This window comes from Ambystoma mexicanum, chromosome 1q (genome assembly GCF_040938575.1).
Source record: "Ambystoma mexicanum isolate Mex_15411 chromosome 1q, UKY_AmexF1_1, whole genome shotgun sequence".
Taxonomy (NCBI): Eukaryota; Metazoa; Chordata; class Amphibia; order Caudata; family Ambystomatidae; genus Ambystoma; species Ambystoma mexicanum.
This window is the reverse complement of record NC_090922.1, coordinates 493,904,534-493,921,844: the sequence shown is the minus strand read 5'-3', so window position 1 is coordinate 493,921,844 and position 17,311 is coordinate 493,904,534. Positions and strand designations below refer to the sequence as shown.

Below are 17,311 nucleotides of genomic sequence, written 5' to 3'. Positions count from 1 at the left end.
CTGAGATGTGAGACAAAAGCTAGGATGCAGATGAGAGACTAGGACTTTTATCGTGCCTCGTTGTGAGTGTGCTGGTGCAGTAATAACATGCCAGTTTTACTGGATACTGGCATGTTACCAAACCGGAACACTCCAAGTTTGCAAGTAAGGTGTTGGATGTACCTCCAGCCCTGAGCTGGAGGTATATCCACTACCCTAGTGGCAATAAAATGCCAGTATTCCCAGTGCTGGAAATACCGGCAAATCCCCCCATGGAGTCCTATGGATCAGGGATTTACTGGCGTTTCCACCACTTAGAATCTGCCGGCAATTCCAGCAGACCAATTGGCGGTAACGATATTACAGTTTGCCGGTATCCCATTGGTAGTACCGGCGGGATACCGGCAAATATGTAATGAGGCCCTAAGACTTGGAAGAAAGCCTAGGACTAGGATGAGAGACACTGAATAGGTTTATAGACTCGGGTTAGGATGATCAAGTAGAATGAGGGACTAGGATGAGAACTATAATGACGTCTAGGAACTAGGCTGAGGGATTGGAATGTGGCCTATGACTTGATAAGTGACTAGGACCATATGAAGACCCTGGACAAGTGACTAGGACAATGGCAAGTGCATGGGACATTGGACAAGGATGAGGAACTAGGATGAGGGATGAGGATGAGAGACAAATATAAAATACTATGCGAACGATGCAAGACTATGGGGAGGTGGTGGGACTAGGACTAGGATTATAAAATGTGACTAGGATGAGGCACTTGGCTGTGAAATTTGGATGAGAATCAGGGGCCAGGAAAAGAGACTAGGATGAAGGGCTAGGATAAGAGACTACGATGAGAGGCTGTGACTAGGATCAGGGACTGGGATGAGGAACTAAGGTGATGGAAGATAACAAGGACTATACTAGGATTGCATTAGTTATTGTATTAGTTATTGTATAGAGGGGTAAATAAAACTGCTGATGGGTGGGTTAAGGGGTGCAAGGAGCTATTTTGGAAGTTAGTAGTTTGGAAAAATGACTATGATTTTTTCTTATAATTAATAGTAATAGTGAACATTTCTATAGTGCACAAAACATACAGAATTGTCTATTGGCACATGAATGATAGTTTTAATTCCTAATTTATTGGCTCTCTAATTTTATTTCTTTGGATGATGTATACAAAACAAAAGCATAGTTTTACCTGCCAAGATTCATAGTAGATACCTGGAGATTACCACAGATCCTTGCAGCGGGGGCTCAACTCACTGAACTGATTTAATAGTTGATGAGTGTCAAATCTATAAATGGCACATAGAAGTAAAGAGTATAGGCAAAGGATCCCACTAGAGAAGTGATGCTTCTATTCTTCTGCTGACTATAAAACCGGCTGCTTTTGTCCTCATACACACTTATATTTCTCCATACGTAAACCCTTCAACATGTCTCACCTCTACTTTTCAATCTGAGGCTCCCCGGTGCCCTCGGCTGCATTTAGGCCCATTCGGAACCGGAATGGTTAATTGCCTCCAGTGCCAATACTCTGAAAAGGTACTACCCAATATCATGAGTATTCATTTCACAACCCTACCCTACCCACTTTTATGTTGTTGGTGCCTCCTCAACACTCCACCCCTCCAGTTTTCATGAAACACAAAAAGCACTGATGATCCAAAACATACGTGAGAACATACAAATTACTATGGGGCTCATTTTGGAGTTCCCTGTGATTTGGCAGTGGGGACCTGTTAAGTGTACCCTTTAGCGTAAACAGGTCCATGCTGCCACATTTTTTCCTCATTTACATGTAGAAGTGCAAACGTCGCCCTTTCACACTCTGCTGTACAAATGAAGTAATCGCTGCCTGCCAAGTGCACATGACAGGTGGCGTCTACAATGGATTCCTATGGAGTCCACCTGCTTTTCTCATAGGAATCCACAGCTTTTACTCCGGCAGGAAAATCCATTTTGGCATAAGGCTGTAGTATTTGTAAGGCACAGAAGAAGTAGGCGGTGGAATTGTAAGTTAAAATCGCCATATAAGTGAATGAAAATGGGGAATACTGGAATTGAAATGCATAAAAGACTTATGTGAGGCTTTTACGCATTTATTTTCCAGTACGCCTTTTTCAAAATGCGCTCCTATGTGCCAGTAAATCTTTGGGCCTCATTACGAGTATGGAGGTAGCCATGGCGCTATTAGCACCTTGACTACATCCATACCGGTCTCCAATACCGGGGTCTGTGAATGAGGAATTACCGGGTCATTCCGACCTTGGAGGACCCGGTAATTCCTCATGCACAGAACCATTCCCCGTTCCCATTTGAGCCCCCATAGGGCTCAATGGGAATGGGGATGGAGCTAATAACGGGCCTGTTATTAGCTCCATGGTCCCCTCGCGGGACCCGGAAAGGACGTCTGGTTTTACCAGACGTCTGTTCCGGGTCCCGCAAGGGAACCTCGTAATCTGGCATCCCGTAATGAAGGGTGCCGGTCCCGTACCGGCACCCTTCAATATGGGACCGCCAGGGTCGTAATGAGGCCCTTTGTTTCTGCAAAGTAGGTCTATCACAGCACACAACTGATCACCAAAATTGCACTTTTGATTTTTAATGGGTTGTAAGATGTGTGAATGTTGGAAAAAAAAGATTTTCATTAAAAGTGTTATTGAGTAAACATTCTCACAAGCATTTTGATAGGGTCCTGCGATGCTAAAAGTGGGTATATCCTAAGGGGAATTTGTATAGAGTTCCTGCAGGTTGTAGAGAAATTCACTGTAATTTATATGTGTCTATTTATTTTCTTTAATTTGAAAGAAATGTGCCTGAACTATGTCAACCAGACCACCAGAGAAAGGTGCTTGTAGATACATATTAATTAATGGTGGCACCCGCTGGGAAGTGTGTATGGTTTCATTTGACTCCTCCAGAGTCATCATAAATGTCTACCTAAATGGCACTGTCATGGTGCAAGGCCCTCAGGCCAATCTCCGTCTCTTTGATGGGCAGTTCCCTCGCCTAATTAACTTCATCTCATCTCCTGCTGTCCCCTACTCCTCTCCCTTGGCTACCTTGCCCTTTTCTCCTTCCTCCTCTGCCCCATCTCATACTCCTTCCACACCTCCGCAAGGTGTACCTCTAATATGTACCCCTCCCCGGAAGGTCTTTAAGGCTGGCAACCTTCTTCATCTTGCCACCATCAATCCTTGCTCTGCTGCAAACACTCCTCTGACATCTGCCACCTCCTTGAAGAACTTGATCTGGATGTCCTCAGTCTTACCGAGACATGGTTCACGGCCAGCTCTGTCACGAGTTTTGACACTCTCTTCCCTGACGGCTACAAGAACCTCTCCGCACCCAGATCCAACCGGCCTGTAGGTGGTGTAGCCCTCATCTTCCCTGAGTGGATTCCTGCCTCTATCATCCCCACTCAGACTTACTCCTCTTTCAAATGCCTTGTCTGTAGGCTCTCTCTCTCTCCGAGCCACTCCCTTACTGTTGATACACTCTACCGGCCACCTGGTCATTTCACCTCTTTTCTCTCTGAGTGGGCAGATCTCTCCTCCCCCCTCCTGGCCTCTACCTCTCAACACATACTCCTTGGTGACCTTAACATCCATCTTGATTCTCCCTGTTCCTCATCTGTGCTCTTTCCCGACCTCTGCGATTCACTCTCCCATTCTCTCCTCCCCTCCTGCCCGACTCATTCTGCTGGCCACACACTTGATGTCTTGATCTCCTCTGGCCTCCCCCTATATACTCCCCTCACCACTCCTATATCCTTGGGCGATCACTGCCTCCTCTCCTCTCATCTTCCCATCTCCTCCCCTCAAGCCAAGCCTACCCCAAGACTGCCACCCACCTTCTCAGACATCCTGCCCATGAAACATGTGTCAGTCCAAGCTTTCGCTGCCACCTTCTCACCCCCTCCTCCACTCCCGACTGACTTACACCCTGACACAGCCCTGTCTCTCCTCTACCCCTCTATTGCTGATACTCTTGATGCTCTTGTCCCTGTCATGAGGATCCGTTTGAAGCCCAAAACCAAGTGTAATTCTTGGTATGACTCCGACTTAGCTAAACTCAAAAATAAGTGTAGGGCGGCTGAGAGAAAATGGAGGGCCTCTTGCTCATCCTCTGACAAACTGGCCTGCCGTCTACTCCAACGCCAATACCGTCTTGCTGTACACACCAAGAAGCGAGTCCATATTCAAGCCTGTGTCTCTGCGGCATCTAACAACTCAGCAGAACTCTTTAAATCTGCAAGGAGCTGGCCAACCCTGATGCAGTATCCACCCCTCCTCTTGCCTCTCAGTCTCTTTGCAATGACCTTGCCTCACACTCTATCTCTAAAACCCAGGACATCTTGTCCTCACTCTCCTCCTCCCCCGCTCCTCTCCCCTCTCCCTCTCTGCTTGTTGACCCACCCTCACCTACACGCCTCCCTCCTTCTCTTCCTTTCCTCTTTTCTCCCCTGATGAGGTCGCTAGAAAAGTCTGATCTATGAAAGCCTCCTCAAGACAGGTCCATCCCTGCTCATCCAAATCTATTAAGGACCACATTGATACCCTTGCTCCTGCCCTTGCCGACTTCTGCAACCTCTCCTTTGCCTCTGGATCTTTCCCCTCTCCTCTGAAGCACTCCCTTGTGCATCCTCTCCTCAAGAAACCTACAGCTGATCACACTTGTCCGGCTAACTATCGCCCAATTTCCATTTCTCCCTTTTTGGGTAAGCGCCTAGAAAAGCTTGCCATCTCTCAGCTTAACCTTCATTCTGACTCAGTTGGCTCTCTCCATGATCACCAATCTGGCTTCAGAGCAGCCAGAAGTACGGAAACTGCTCTCCTGAACATCTGTGAAGACCTGCTCTCCAACCTTGACTCTAACATTCTCTCTGCCCTCATCCTACTTGATCTCTCCTCTGCTTTTGACACGGTCAACCATACCACCCTGCTAAATCGTCTCCATGACAACCTGGGTATCACCGATCAGGCTCTGGCCTGGCTGACCTCTTTTCTCTCTGATTGACCCTCCCAGGTACAACTTGGGTCCTTCCTATCCTCTATCTCCCTATCTACCTGCGGTGTTCCCCAGGGGTCTAACCTCTCACCCTGGCTTTTCAGTCAATACCTTGCCACTCTCGCCTACTGCATTTACATTTTCTGCTCAAATTTCCAGTGCTATGCTGACGACACGCAACTCATTTTCAGGCTTCCCTCGGCCACCTCCTCTCCTTTACTCATCGCTGACTGTCTAATCACCATTCAAAATTGGTGTGCTATGAATGATCTTTGTTTAAACGCCAACAAGACTGATATCCTCCTCATTGGTACACCCCCTCCATCCTTTCCTCTCACTCTCTGGCCAGCCTCCCTTGGCCCTCCTCCTGCCCCTACCAGTGAAGCTAAGAACCTTGGGGTCATCTTTGACTCCACACTTTCCTTCTCCGCACACATCTCTGATGTCTCCAAAAAGTCAAACTTCTAACTGCACCTCCTTAAAGGCACTCTTCCTTTCCTCTCCTTCCCTCAGAAGCTCCTTATCTCCCAAGCTCTGATTCTCTCTAGGTTGGATTACTGTAACAGCCTCTTTCTAAAGCTAGCTGCCTCCACTCTCCGCCCTTTACAACTAATCCAGAACAGGACTGCGAGACTTGTCCTTGGCCTCAAGCCCTGGGATCGTATCGCTCCAGCTCTGAAATCCCTTCATTGGCTCCCTGTGGTTGCAAGGATTAAATGTAAAACCCTTTGCATTGTCCGCAAGGCTTTCTGGGGCCTGGGTACAAATTACCTTCAACTATCCCTCCGTAAATACCTCCCCTCTAGAGACCTTGAAACTTGAGGAGAACCATTTACGGTTCCGAAAGCTCTTCAAGACCTTCCTTTTCACCCCTGCCTTTGCCCCTCTTCTCCCCAGCTGATCTGCTTTCCCTCTCAACAATGCTGCACCTGGCCCCTCTCTGCCCTTCGGGCCCTGGTATCTGCTCACCCTACCACCCTCCTGCACTGCCCCCTGTCCACCCTTTGCACTAGGGCCTGTATCTGTACCCATGCTGCCCCCCCTCCACTCTTTTTCTGCACTGATCAGATACTCCCCATCTGACTAACCTTGCACTTGGTCCTCACAGGCTGCACTACCGCTGTTTTGGATCACCGTATTTATTTATTTATTTACTTATTATATATCTTGTCCTCTCTTATGCTCTGCACTTTCCAATTTCTCCCCCCTCCCATGCACTTTCCCCATTTGCCTTCCCCGTGCACTTGCACGTTCTCAATGTCAGTGGGCCTAGTAAGATCGTTGTTTTTATTCTCTCCCCTGTTCCCGTCCCTTTGCCTGGTCGCGCTCTGAAACACCTGTCTACGAGCGTGATATAAATAAAAACATCATATCATATCATATCGAAAATAATGTGACGTCAAGTGCAACTAACCGATGATGGGCAACAGTGGAATTTGATGGTCCTCTGTGTCAAGGTCTGCAAAAACCATGCTGTGGCCCGTTTGTATTACCTTTACTTAAAACCTTAAAGGAACACCACCTTGCCTAATCCAAAAAATGCCACATGCCTAATCCACATGCCTAATCCAAAAAATGCCACATGCCTAATCCACATGCCTAATCCAAAAAATGCCACATGCCTAATCCACATGCCTAATCCAACAGAAAATGCATCCCTTCTGTCACTGAAGTTAGGCTTTGGGTCATGGTTGTACCCTCATTACCTACTGTGGAATAATGGAAGCTCTACAAGGTAGTGAAATCGAATCTATCCTGGAGCCTACTGTGTCAAACGGATGAGACAGCGTTCACAACCAACCACTTAATGACATCAAACGCGATGTATAAAACAGGATATGCAAATACACAAATGCAAAGCCCCCTTGCCCCATGTCATACACTTGCCCAAGTCGTACAGTAAGGAGATCTCACGTACAGTCTATGAGGCCACTGTTGCAGTGGTCTGAGTGGCAACACCGGGAGATTGTTTTGACGTGGAAGTTTCCAGCTGTCATGCTGACAGGAAGGTGGCATTCGTTACCGCATCCCTTCGTGTGCACCACTGCCGTCTCGCTGCCTGGAGAGGAAGATAGAGATATAGAAGGGATTATCAGTGAGTCCTCTTGCACAACAGCAGTAGAGTATCAGAGATGAAAGCAGTGTCACAGTCTGCAGGAAAATAAGCACATTAGGATCCAGGTCTCAAGTTGCCATAAATGTTGTGTTTATTTTTATTTCAATTTGTATTTATTAGTGTTTACAGCAGGGCACAGTGTTTCGAACAGACACACACAATGTAAAATAGTGCACAGTATAGTTTGGTGCAATCCTAGAGCCAAGCACATTACAATAGGGCATTGATAGTAAGAAGGAATTAAAACTAGATGAGTGGAATGGACACAAGGGGACACCAACTGGGGTTAATGCTGAGAGACAATGAAATAATGCACACATTAAATGTATAACTGTTGTGGTTGCTTAAGCAAAAATACTATGTTGGAGAGCAAAGGGCGAAGGGGAACACGTTATTTACTGGGTTATTAAAGTGGCTCCTTTGGGTCGCTAGGTGGGTTCGAGGGGGCTATAGCCCTGGGTCTTTTGGTTTTAGCCCCGGATAGAAGCTCAGGGGCTACATCCAAAAGGCTAGCTAGCCCCAAGTCCAGACAATCCCGACAATAGCGTAGCACCGGATCTTTTCCAGATCTAGCAACACTCCTGCTTTTGAAGAAGACAAGCTGAAGCTTAAGAGATCATTTTAATGCAGGGATGGTGATGATATGTTTGATATCGAGGAGACGAGGTTCCAGTGAAAAGAGAAAAGGAGAGAAAATGATAATAAGTGAGAGGCACCCCGAGGAGGTGTGGGGCATGCAGGGTGCTGGAGCGAAGGGTACAAGCTGGAGAGTAGCTTGTGATGAAAGTAGCCTGGCGAGAATGCCAAGTCCACAAAATGCTTCATGGACAAATAGAAGGGAAGGGTGAAGGAATCAGGGATGCATAGGGAACCAGCTATAATGGAGGAAGTATGCAGCGGTGCGAGAGGAGCAGGGAAGACAGTACAGAGTTTGAGTTGCACAGTTGCACATTTTGTTGCGGGGTACAAAGAAGCAGGGAGAGAGAACCAGGAGAAACATATAGAAATACTCAAGTCGACTGAGTAAACGAGTGGTGATTGAGAGTGTTCATGAAGTAGTCAGTGAGAAAGGGACATCATTTCTTGATGTTTAGTAGGTTACGTCTTGTATTGGTCGCAGTAAATGTGATAAATTGGTGAGGTTTGCATTTATATTGGGATGTGGAAGAAAACCAAAAGTCTGCAAAACCTGGGGTATGGTGTGAGATTATCTAGGTAATATATGGGGGAGGAAGGTTGGAGAATGGTAGACAGGGAGGTAGATGACTTTGATCTTAGAAAAGTTGGGCATCAAGTGGCAGATAACTGAAAGACAATAAGAGATTTCAGGGCAGAGGTCGAGGGTAAAGGTGGTGAAGCAGAAGAATTGGGTACTGTAAGTGAACTTACCAAAAAAGGAGGTGCCCGGTGTAAATAGTAGTGGGCAAGGATGGAACTGTAGTGGGCATCCTGGGAGATGGAAGGGATCAAAGGTGCTTGTGTTCTAGGAGAAGGAGAGTGAATGGTTGAAAGGTACAATCAAGTCACTTTACTCCCACTGGTATTCCAGTGAACTGTGACATCAATGGAATGTTGTTGTAATAAAGAGGGGATGGCCCACCACCCGTGTGAATGTCTGTCAGTCTCGCTTTTCTGTGACATCTCACTGAGACTGCAGAGGGCTTGTAGTGAACATGAGGAAGATGATAACTATGTTACACAGGGGATATCTCTAGTAAAAAGGTTTGAGGGAGAGATGTTTAGTGAAGATATTGGAGGAGGAAACCTGCAGTGAAAAGGTGCTAGTGGGAGCTCTGTAGAGCAGACATTCTATAAGTAGATGTTTCTTGAGAATATAGATGGCCCCAGACTTACGTTGAGCAAAGGAGTGTTCAGTAGTTAAGGGTAAGATGCAGGGGCATGTGCAGTCAAATAAACATTTGAGAGAGGTGAGTTTTGGGACAAAATTAGATTCATGTAGTAACAAGGCAGGAATATGTTGGTCTGTTGCGAACACATGAGAAATGTACAGAAATGTTGTCAGGTCTGTAGTCCAAAGGGAAGTCTGTAGTGAAAAGTTGTATATTTGAGCTTGGAGGGCTATAATAAATAGGAGAGAGATAGAATATCTGAAGTGAAAATAAGGACGTGGTGGAGGGTTACGGTAAGTAGATAAATCGTGTGACGAAGGAATTATGACGATGTGATAATACAATTGCTGGAGCAGAGAAAGCTGTTATTGAAATGGGGGATCAGAGAGATGAAAGGCGAAAAGGAGGGTGTACGTGAAAAGGAAGACAGAACAGGTCTGGAGCAAAACAGACTTTGGCATCATGAACCTTCAGAAAATATTTAGCACGCCTTCCTTGCCGTCATTCTGGTGCTTTAACGAAACACCAACACCTTTTTTATAGATCTGTGATCTGAATGCGAGAAACATCATATTTGTTTACATTTTAATTGATTGTCTACCCACTAAAATGCACAATATACAAGTTTGCTATTGCCTATGTTTGGATGTGGTTTGGGTAGTGCCAACATACCACTTGCTGGTAACCTTAAATCACACATTCAATAAGCAATTTAAAGTATTATAGTGACATTATATGTACGATGGGACTATAGGGGGCACAATGACCACCAAACGTGATACAAGTCGAGATGGCAAATTAAAGACTAGAAATCTCGAGGTAGAGAGGGGCAGCTCATTGATGAGAAGGCTAGCTTAAACTGTGAGTCTTCTCCCACACCCTCCCCTAATGCTCTTTTTCTTATATCTTGGGATCACATCTCCATAAAGAGGGCAGGAGAGGAGGGCACAGTCTGACCGCGGATGCTGTAGCAATTTGAAGACCAAGGAAATGTTCTGACACCAGAAGCACTCTCAACTTGTTTGTCACATTGAAGTAGGACAATTAGCCAGTGTCTGCAGCCAGAATGTGATTGACCAAGATTCAGGGGGAGCACCAGGCAGAATCACTTCCATTTCTGAGGCATTCCTTAATTTGTTGTGCACCATTCTCTCATTGATGATACCAAGACTGTTAGATAAATGTTCTTGGAGATGAAGGATGGATTGTCACCAGAAAATATGTCATCAGCAAAGCTAGCAAACTGCACACCAAAAGCATTGAGCAGACGCACCTTTACCGGTTTCACATAGATGTTGAACAATAGAGGCACTCCGGCAGAGTCTTGGGAGCCTCTACAGATGTTATTCAGTACATGCTTTGTATACTGGCATAGAAATTGTCCGCTTCTGACATTCAAGAAATGAACCGAGCCCATGGTGGGTCCTGCCAGGGAATCCTTTTCGAATAGCATGCTAATAGGGCTCTGATCATCGAATGTGTCAAGAGCTGCATTAACAACTTACAACACCATGTATTCAACATTACTCATTACCTCTCTGGTTCTCAGGCAGTCAAAGACGAAAATGATCACGGCTGGCACTCATTGCATTGGGTGTGGTTAACATCCAAATTATCGTTGTACTCGATAAAAAGCTGAAGTCATTGGACCACCATCAGCTCAGAGTAACCTCTGATTTGTACTTTATTAGGTCCCCATGGCCATGAAGCAGAGTCACAGCACTAACTCTTGCATCTTAGATTTTTAAAAACATGGGGTACTCACCAATATATTTATAATAAACAGGGCTCCATCTACCAACCTACAGGTCTGGCAAGAGCCCCAGAAAGACCCGGTGTTCACACATACCTGTCAATTTTGTCAAATGAAAAGGTGGGGGGGAGAGTGTGCTTTTGCGGGGGAGCGCTACACTGGCAGCTATGGACTAGAAAGGGGATTGACGGGTAAGGGAGCTGACTCTATGACGGATGCCACCTACCAAAAGGGGGTGAGTTTACAGGTTTGTTCACATGATCATCTCCCATACCAGAATGATACAAACAAGTCGGCAGATCAGTCTATGCGTCAGTTAAAAATGGTATGAAACTGCAGGGGCGGGGGTACGCTCGGTTGTTGTTTTGATACAGTATTTCATGTTTTGGACTTGACACATGACTGGTCACAGCATAGCTGCCTTTTAATTGTGCTGATTTGGATCACTATGTTGCTGTGACAATCTTTACGAACTGTCTCTGTTTTCTTTTGTTTGTTGTATGGTTTGATTATAAACAAAGATTAAATAAAAAAAAACAATGCAGGCCTGTATATATGTATGGGTTTAAACAATAAATATAAAGATCCATAAATAACACCTCCTAAATTCACATTATTTTTAGAGTACAGAAGTGCCCACCCAGATGTCTGTGGTCAAGCATCTCTTTAAAGGATAGTTCCGGGACTTTTTTTTTATTGTTCCTATGGTTCGGCCATGTGTTTTTAAGCTTAAATCGGTAGATCGTAGAAAACTTTCCTATGGACCTTACCCGACTTTTCGTCCATTAACGCACTCGAAATCAGCCGCCATTTTCTGATAATCCTATCATTTCCCCCCCATCGCCCAGGCTCACCTGCTTTTGCGGCACTAAATCAAATCCCCCGCCCCTGAGCCTGACATCAGCAGACGCGTACCGCCCATTTCCCAACGCCAAAGCACGTTTCGTGTCAACAATCGCTGCGCCTTAGCTAATGAAGTGTCGCCATGGAAATGGCAGGACGCCTCTTTCCTCAATAAGTATAAACACACCGTTTCACAACACACAGCAGCAGATTTTCGATTCCATTCCTCTCTCTGTGTTACTTTGAGTATTCTGTGACTCGTTTCTGTGCTCTGGTCAGCTACCTTCGCCGCTTCTAGGCCTTGTGAACACCTGTACCATCTCTGTAAATTATTTTACTTTCTTTACCACACAATGGCTACAATAATGCCGTATATGTACGAGCCCGAGTACACCGAGGAGGAACTACTGGAAAGGCAAGCACGCGGAAACGATGGGGATTCGGACGGCAGTTGGGAGGACCAGTCAACGGATGAAGAGCCTGGACCATGTCGCATGGACGGCGTCTCCACCTGGTGCACGTGCAATCGGTGCGAGCTAATGCCAACTGAGGAGGAGAACTGCTGCTGCCGTGAAAATTCCGGGTGCTTGGCCTACATTTCGGAAGGCGAGCCAAGTCCGCAATGCATCACCGAGCTGCCAGAGTTCAGGGAAGCCTGCCTCTCACGGACCGTGTTGAGGATGATGATGGTGCTTATGCACGAACTTCGCGGCACTGTTCGTCCGCGTAATCCGAGTAACGAGTAAGTATACTCTGGTTGTGATGTCAGTGATGCCACTACTATGTCATGGTCGTCTCCCACATATAAAATTACATCTACATATCATTCGAATGCATGTAAATTGGTTCCATATTGTGCATTTTCTAGATAGAATTTTTTTCAAAGCAGAATGACATTTTTTACCTGAATCGACAGTGATACGAAAGTTTTGTCATTTTAATACAGTTTGCATCTTTCATTTTCACAGGTGGTACAGGCTGGTGGCCTATCGTTGCTTCACTTGGTGGCTTCACGGGAGGCTCGGACACCGCGTTCGGAGAGTAATACCTGCCTGTGCGGTACTTGCCATTAGACAACATTTCCCCTGCGACAGTGGACAATACCGCAGATTTTCCCTGGATGTGCTGCAACCGGAACTTTACAATGTGTAATGTTTATTATTTATGTTCAATTGAAATTAAGATCTAAAATAAAACCCAACATATATTTTAACAATGGTTGTTTTGATTTTTTAAATGAATCTAGTGTGTCTCCATTGAATAGTCTTCCTGTGCCTTGTCTTGTCACACCACATGTCTCCGGCCAGCATCCTCCCTCACGCTGGCCGCCCACCTTCAATCCACATAACCGTTGAACCCATATGCAGCACACATACATATGTTATTTTGCGGGTTGGCATCAAGCCTCCCGGCCTTGCCTCCTCCCCCAAAAATACTTACCACACCACTTTGTTCAAGCGTTGGCAATAAAAGGAAGGCCGTTGGATTTTATTGATACAAAACATGGTTATAGGTAAATAATCCATATGGTTGATCTAAATAAATCATCCTTTTGGGCACCGGGTACAGAGATGACCCCCTCTGGCCCGTGCCGCCTTGCCACCACAGGCCAGCCTGCTGCTGACTAACTGCCTAGGCATCCAGGGTCTCCAGGGTGAACTGCACCCATATATTCTCCTGGGAGGGTGAGGTATTTATAAACTCACCCCCCTGCCTTCCATGTACTAGATCCTGCAGCCTGCCTCTTACATGCAGTTAGATGGCCTCTCCTTGGTGAGGCCCTGCGGCAAACGAGTCTTGTTTGCACGACCACCGCCCCAATCCACCCCCCCGCCCTATCAAAGGCAGTTCGCACCGGGGTACTTGTGCTGGCAAGTGGAGCTGTCAGGGAGCGATAAAGGCCAAGAGGTGCCAAAGACCATGTACACTTCAAAGTGGTCTATAGAGCATGGGTTGTTGTTCCCATGTCTACCTCCAGACCCCGTGTCTCCTGCCAAGCATCCCCCCTCACGCTGGACGGCCCCCTGCAATCCACATAAGTGTGTCTCCATTCACGAGTCTTCCTGTGTCTTGTCTGCACGACCACCGCCCCAATCCACCCCCCCGCCCTATCAAAGGAAGTTCGCACCGGTGTACTTGTGCTGGCAAGTGGAGCTGTCAGGGAGCGATAAAGGCCAAGAGGTGCCAAAGACCATGTACACTTCAAAGTGGTCTATAGAGCATGGGTTGTTGTTCCCATGTCTATCTCCAGACCCCGTGTCTCCTGCCAAGCATCCCCCCTCACGCTGGACGCCCCCCTGCAAACCGCATAATGCCACGACATATACACGTCATTCATTCACAAACACACCCCTGTTTCGAATCCTTTATAACCCACTTCATATTTCTAATGAGCACTTCTTTGCGCTTTGCTAGTCAACCCGTGAAGGTGCTGCTTATCTGCTCTTCGTCTCTGTGAACTTCTCTGACCACTTCGAGGAAACTCCTCAGTTTGCAACCTGTGAACTGCTCCCTGTTCTACGACAAGAAACTACTCTGATCCCTGCATCTAACTGTTTGTTCGTCAAGGTAAGGCCATGTACCATAATCATTTTGCGTCCAATTTCTTTTCGTTCAAGACAGTACATGCAAGGAACTAGTCACATGTTCTGAGTTTAGTCAAATTATTTTTCTATTTTTTTAAAGTTATTCAAATACTTATCCGCATGTGAATAACGTGTATAGTTACAAGAACCAAAACGAACCTTGCATTGAACCTTTTATGTGTTATTTAATTTTTTAACACATTGGTATTCATAGAGAATTGTTGATCTTTACTTTTCAGAACTTTCCACAATGCCTGCCTGTTCCATTGGCGGTTGCCCTTCGAAGACCCATAATAAATCTGAAGGTACTATAATGCATGTTTTCCCTAAGACAATAGATCAGATAAGAGAATGGGTCCGATATTGCGGATATCCACCGTCTGAGCTTGAAAGTAGAGTCCTAGAAGTCTTTGCGGACAAGAGGGGTGATCGATACCGCATCTGCAGCAGGCACTTTACCTCTGACACGTACTCCACATCATTGCTAATAAAGAAGAACACACCGCGAGCGAGGCGAAAATTGTTCTCAACCGCTATTCCCACTCTATTCGTCCACATCCCTCCACTGGTGAGTCAAGTTTATGTATTTATCTCTCGGCCTTGCGGTAGTGTGTAGCATTAGCTAACAATAATTTCCCCATTTATGTATCCACTCAATATGAAGGCGGAAGATTCTCCATCCATGTCGTTATTGCAGTCATCAGCCACTTCAAGCGCCTATCGGGTAATCTTACTTGGCTATTCTGCCACTGACTTGTTTTAGGCATGTAAATCAATAGTTTTAATTTATCGTGTAATTATTTTACCTAATGGTACACCCTTGTATTCGTCCTCTAGTCTTTGTTTTCAGTTCTAATTATTGTTATCCAAAATAATGCAAGTACTGTCTTTCAGGGAGATGCTGAGGAGTCCAACGTATTGACGACTACCGTTGATGTCACTCAGATGCTCGAGGTACGTTTCCGGACAGTTCCATCGATGGAGATCATCAGATCTTGCATTCTTGTAGCGTGATTGTTACACACAATGTTTCTTTCGTTTTTAGCCATTGATATGTCCTTCTGTCGTCGCCCTCCTATGTGTCTTCTTTTTTCAATATTGTGTTCATTACTAATGAAAGTCCTATGTTTCAGGGAGTCGATGGAGCATTAGTCCAAGAAGAAGGGGGAGCATGCAGTTACGGGTCGGCGCAACAGCTTGCAGAAGTGTGCACCGCAGTTACATCGTCCCTTGATGTTCTTATGCATTTCGAGGTATGGATACTGACAGTTCTATCAAGCGAAATCATATGACGTGATTACATCCGCTATACTTCCTTCTTTATTAACGCAAGTACTATGTTTCAGGGAGATGACGGACCTTCTTCTACAAGAACATCACCCCTAGTAGTTGATGCAGATCTCTGGGTGGTGACACTTCCAACGATCGAGCAAATCGAATCATATTTACATATCCATTATTTATTTTAGACAACTGATCATTTGTGCAGGTCTATTTAGATGAGCCGTTGACGCCTGCACAAAGTTTCTGTTCTTTTTATCAAAATAGAAAACCATACTAATGCAATTACTGTTTCAGGGAGTTACTGAAGCATCATCTTCAATAATATCATCAATGGAAGTCTATGAGGAGCCCGAGGTATGGATCGAGACAGTTCCATCTAACTAGATAAACTATGCGTGAATAATTGTCGTTTGAATGTTCTACACAAAGCGTTCATTCGTGTTTTGCTATTGAGATGTACGTAGGTATTGGTCCCCAAGTACATTTTGTGTTTTCGATATTATTATACATACTAATGAAAGTTCTATGTTTCAGGGAGTCGATGGAGCGTTAGTGCGTGATGGATGTGCTTATCATGAAAATATAGTCGTTGCAGCGCAAGAGGAAGTGGAGACATGCACACACGAGTCGGAGCAACAGCGTCCTGATGTTGAAGTTCGAGGCAAGAAAGTTTCAAAGAAAAGAAAGCAAAAGAAGGTTAGTGTCCTGGTCACTATATTATGTTGTTTTTCACTGTTAATAGTTCAATACTGTAAGTTGTGTTTAAACTGAACATCCCTTTTCCAATCTGTCCTCTAGTTGCGAGTGGGTGTACGAACTAGATCTACACAGACAGTGAAGCGAACGAGAGATGTTGCTTGTCAAACCTTTTGGCAGGGACTTGAGACTGGAGATGCATCGTGCCAATGGGAAGAATATGAAGTGATTGACAACGGAGCTATACCACCACCAGCCATTGATAGTGAATGTCCTCCTGGTAGTTCGGATGCAGTCGGAGATCAATTCACAGAATCCACACCCGCAAAAACTAAGACCGCGAGAAAGTTGAAGAAATTGTCTTATTCACCCATCGCCGGAGAAGGAACAGATGTTGCAATGGAAGAGAATGAAGTGGACTACAATGAAACACCATCAATATCACTGAACATAGCGGAAGACGATATCAGAGATTCTACCTTTCATGTGAGTGACATGTCCTCAACGTTACAGGCCGAACCAGCTGGGATGCAGAGTGACAGTATAAGGAAAGAGGCCAAATTCATTGTATTCGATAGTTGTTTGATTGATATTATTATTCGGTTGAAATGTGGGCATTCGGTAGGTGGGGAAGTATGTGGGGAGCCATTGATTAATGTGAGTCGTGCAATTCGAGGCACTAACCTTAAAATACATGCCACCTGTACAAAATATCATCCTTTCTCATGGTCTGCACAACCCATGCTGGGACAACTGCCAGCAGGCAATCTACTTTGTGCAGCGGCTGCACTTTTTAGTGGTTCAAGTTTTAAAAAATTAGAGTCTTTCTTTCAGTTTGTGGGAATCCATTTCATTGCGAAAACTCAGTTCTACAAATACCAAACCGATTATCTATTTCCAGCCATTAGCGAAGCTTGGAGAATGGAAAAAATGTCTATTGATAGTACATTCGCGGGCAAACGGTTCAGGCTAGCCGGTGATGGACAGTGCGACAGCCCAGGATTTTCAGCCAAGTACTGCACCTACCACTTTCAGGACATGGAAAGTAAGAAAATTGTGAGTTTGGTGGTCGTGCAGGTGTCACAAAGTACATCCTCAGTGGCCATGGAGAAAGTTGGCTTTGTAGCATCATTGCAAGAACTACAATCGCGGGGAATGGTGATCGACCTGATAGCCACGGACAGAC

At 45.5% G+C, this 17,311-nt stretch overlaps 1 protein-coding gene across 1 annotated transcript in view; it reads right to left on the bottom strand.

Annotated features, from left to right (window-relative positions):
- LOC138529452 (phospholipase A2 inhibitor and Ly6/PLAUR domain-containing protein-like) overlaps positions 1-17,311 on the bottom strand; it is a 233,218-nt gene that overhangs the window by 60,658 nt on the left and 155,249 nt on the right. The window contains exon 3 of the mRNA XM_069640825.1: positions 6,917-7,057. Coding sequence (XP_069496926.1) covers positions 6,917-7,057 — 141 coding nt within the window. The remainder of the gene's footprint in view (positions 1-6,916; positions 7,058-17,311) is intronic.